This window comes from Buceros rhinoceros, unplaced genomic scaffold (assembly GCF_000710305.1).
Source record: "Buceros rhinoceros silvestris isolate BGI_N320 unplaced genomic scaffold, ASM71030v1 scaffold32917, whole genome shotgun sequence".
NCBI lineage: Eukaryota > Metazoa > Chordata > Aves > Bucerotiformes > Bucerotidae > Buceros > Buceros rhinoceros.
This window is the reverse complement of record NW_010423289.1, coordinates 2,736-6,631: the sequence shown is the minus strand read 5'-3', so window position 1 is coordinate 6,631 and position 3,896 is coordinate 2,736. Positions and strand designations below refer to the sequence as shown.

Below are 3,896 nucleotides of genomic sequence, written 5' to 3'. Positions count from 1 at the left end.
CAGGGAAAGCTGGAGAAGCAGAGTGATGAGTCTCATCCCTGCAGGGACATGATAGAGCTGGGCCAAACAGAGGAGAGTCTCTCGTAGTGCCCTGCTGTATGTGGGGTGCTTGCAGCCCCCTCCCCAGTGCTGTTAACCCTTCCCTGGCAGAGATGTTGGCAAATCCAGGGTCCACAGTGGGCACCCTAGATTAAAGGGAGGGCTGTGCTTTGCCAGGGCTCCTTCAAGCTCAAGCTGAGCAAGCACGCCCTTGAAAGCTGCCCGCGTTTGAATGCGTGGCGGTGGGGTTGCCCCCGCCGCAGCTGACAGCCCTGGGGGGCTGGGGTGAGCCCTGCCTTCCTGGGACCACCCAACCTGGCTCGTTTGTGCTTCTCTCCTGCTGCAGAACTACCTGGTGCGGCAGCTGACGAACCGCAGGGGGACCCAGGGGACGCAGGACAACATCCGCAACGAGCAGTTCTCCCAGGATCAGTTGCTCCCCAAGGCGCTGGGTTCGGTGTCTCCCCGTGCTCCGAGGGTGGAGGTACATGAGCATGTCCCTCTGCTCCATCATGCTCGGCTGAGCTTTCCTCTGCCTTCACCAAACTGATCAGCTTGGGGGGGTTTCCAGGGCTGGGCCACAGTTTCCTCATGGAGGTAGCGCGGGGTCCCCTGTCCTCGTTCGGGGTTCAGGACTGCAGAGTCTGCTCGTTGCAGGCAGCTGCCAGAGTCCTCTGCAGCTGTAGTGCTGATCTGAGCAAACAAGCAGCTCTTCCCTGGCCAGGAGCCGTGAGGCAGGTCTCCCCTGCTCGTGGCCTGCTGTCAACCCAAAGCTATGAAATGATGGGTGTCCTGGGCAGGGGGTGGTCTGCTGCCCCAGCAGCCCCCAGAGAGAGGGAAAGGGTCTCCAAACCCCTGTTAATGGAGCCTGGGGACAGCGTTTGTGCTGGGGCTCGGTGGGTGCTATAGGCTCTTGTCTTTCCAGGCGACGGTGCCAGTGACCAGTGCGGTACCCAGGAGGAATCTGGTGCCGGTGCAAGGAAAAGACCCCATTACGCGTAAGTGTTGGGGCCCAGGGGATGTGGTGGGAGGCAGGGAGGGGGTGAGCCTGTGGGATGAGCTTTCTGGACAAAATCCTTTTGTCTGAGCTTTTCCCTTCCTCCCCCTCTAGTTTTGCGGCAATCTTTTTATGTCTTTGGCCAAGTCGTGCCCCTGGACAAGTGGAAGAGATTCGGTCGAGGTCTTGATCTGATGGAGAACGACATTGACATCGCACTGAAAGAATGGTCGCAGGAGAATTTCTTCCAGATGCTGAATGCGTGGCTCTACAAACAAGGGACGAACGCGTCGGTGAACATGCTGCTGGAGACCCTGCTCCAGATGAATCTCGGAGGGGCTGCAGAGGTCATCTCCACCAGGCTGGTCCAGCAGGGGCTTTTCCGGCACGAAGTGAGCTGAGGAGCAGGGCAGGCCCTGCAGCGCCCCACTTCAAGCCGAAGCTGTGAATACCTCAGATAACACTTGAGTTTTTGCTTTTCGTAGCTCTTTGGCTCTTCTTCTTTCAAAGCCATTGTACAGCGCAGCTGAGCCCAGAGGGCTTGATCGCCTCATGAAGTACGAACCTCACGGTCCTCTCTGCAGAAGCTACAGACTCGACATCGGTGCTTCCTTTGGAAATCCAAGCTGGTCCCTTGATCTCACTGGGTCAATGCAAAGAGCCTAAAACTGTTGCAAACTGCCTCTGGGACTGTCTCGCTTGGACGTGCTGCTGCTACACAGACACCTTCAGGATTAGTGCAGAGAAGGGCCTGGTTTTTAACTGGATCATCCTTTCCCAGCGAGTTCTTGGCATCATGCGATGGCTTGTGCTTGTAGAACGTTTTTAAGCTGGCTGGCAGCTCTGTACTGTATGCTCTGTGGGCAAGCATTAAGCAGGTTCTTGGGTTTCTTCCTCAAAGCTGTCGACTGAGTTGTGTTTAGATGATAATGGTTCTGCTTGCTGTTAGGAATGAGTTTGAAACTGGACTGAGGGGATGATGGAAATGACTTACTGGCTCTGTGACCACTGGGGTTGCCTGGGTCGGTGCAGGGAGCAAGTGAGCTGCTCCTTAGAGCATGATGGGCAATGAGGGCAGCAAACCATTAGTGCGCCTGAAACCTTCCCCCTGACCTTGCTCAAGTGGCGTAGCTCCCGTTCCCTTGGCCGTGGGGTGGCTTTGCTGCCCCTGCCTGCCTCCAGCCAGCCTGTGAATGCACTGAGGTCTGAGCACGCCCGTGGGTACCTGCCATCCACCCATCCAGCAGGATGGGTTCCTCCTCAAACACTTTGCCCCTTGCTCTGCCTCTCACATGTAGCTCAGGGACAACCTGCTGGAAAAACGGCTGCGTTACTTGAGCTGGATACACCCGGTACACCCAGCCCACCAGGGCCCACCAGACTAAGGGAATTTTTAAGGTCTCTTCCACCAAAAAAACCATTCTCGGATTGATGTTACGACCTTCCCCAGCGCAGTGGGAGTGTGAGGAGCGTCGCCAGCCCCTCTCTGTGGCCAGGGCTGCCCTGTGTTGTGAAGCACCCGTCCTTCCCCTTCTCCCTCCTCCTCAGTGACATTTCAAAAAATGCGAGCAGAACGTTTGTATTTATGTATTTATTTAGTAATCGTAAACTTGTACGTATAACTTAAAAGCTAATATAAAAATAGCAGGTTTTTTACTGTGCATGATTGTGTGTTTTTATATAGAGCTCTGGCCCAGCCAGTTTAATATTTCCAGTTTTTACATGTCACTTTATGAAGGAAGAATAAACTTTTTAAAAAATCCTGATTTCTCGTCATTTTTGTTTTTGTTTCTAACGCTGGCGATGGTCTGTTCCAGGTTTCAGTGGGCACCAAGGAGCTGGACGACATGCTCAGCAGCTGCTCTGCCTGGCACCGAGGACCCAGCCCATGGTGTTAGTGCTCTGCCACGCCGGCATCCTGCCGGCAACGGTCCTGCCAGCGATGCTTCTGCCGGGGAACAGCCTCAGCAGCAAACCCGGGCTCTGCCTTTACACCTACGCCCACAAGTCCCGTGCTGTTTTGTCACCTGCAAAGGCAGGAGGCTGAAATCTCAGTCCATCGAGCGTGCAGGGCTGGGACCTCGGGGCCAGGCAATGCTGCTGAGCCCCGTGACAGAGCTGCTGCTGCAGCAGGGGCTGTGGTGCTCCCTGCTCTGCCTACACCCAGCCAGGGCTCTGTGTGCTGCAGTAGCTGCGTTGCAAATCCATGCAGTGCTTAGTGAGAAAAGGGCCCTTTTTGGCCCTGAAAACCCCTTTGAGCCGCCCACCAGCCTTGGCGCTGCGGTTGGGTCTATCGGTAACACCGGGCTGGGGCAAGTGCTAAAAGCAGGAGCTTTCGGTGACCTGCCAGGAGGCTTCATGCCTGGGGTCCTGTCCTGGGCAGCCCCCGTATGCCTCCCAAGCATGCAAACCTGGGCAGGGAGCTCCTGCAGAGCCAGGCACATGCAGGATTTAGTGCCGGGACACAGGGGCTCAGGTCCCAGCCTGGGGAAGGCAAACGGGACTGGGAAGCAGTGGTGAACGCCCAGAGTTGAAAGGGAGAGAGAAACTTGTTGTCCTACCTGCTCGCTGGGCTGCAAAGTGTGAAAACACCAAGTGTAAGCGCAGGAGCCGCGACCTGGCTTCTGCATCCACTGGGGATGAGCATGCGAAACGAGGGACTCCAAGGTGCTCTAGGAGGCCAGCCGGGAAGAGGAGCAACTGGAGGGGACACCAGTGGGACCACCCCTGCCAGAGCATCCCTACCTCCAGCAGCAGCCTCTTTGCCAGGGATGGGCTCAAAGGAGCTTTCTGCTTCCTGGCAGGGGAGGGCGAGCAGAGGTTTGGGTCCCTCCTGCTCCCCTGGCGGCAGTCCGAGAGC

The 3,896-nt window shown here is 56.6% G+C and overlaps 1 protein-coding gene across 1 annotated transcript in view; it reads left to right on the top strand.

The window, feature by feature from the left end:
• LOC104497169 (tumor necrosis factor receptor superfamily member 10B-like) overlaps positions 1 to 1,437 on the top strand; it is a gene marked incomplete at its 5' end in the record, with an annotated part of 3,344 nt that extends 1,907 nt beyond the window's left edge. The window contains 3 exons of the mRNA XM_010140383.1: positions 386 to 523; positions 965 to 1,037; positions 1,151 to 1,437. Of these exons, the coding sequence (XP_010138685.1) occupies positions 386 to 523; positions 965 to 1,037; positions 1,151 to 1,437 (498 nt within the window). The remainder of the gene's footprint in view (positions 1 to 385; positions 524 to 964; positions 1,038 to 1,150) is intronic.
• Positions 1,438 to 3,896: the final 2,459 nt, after the last annotated feature.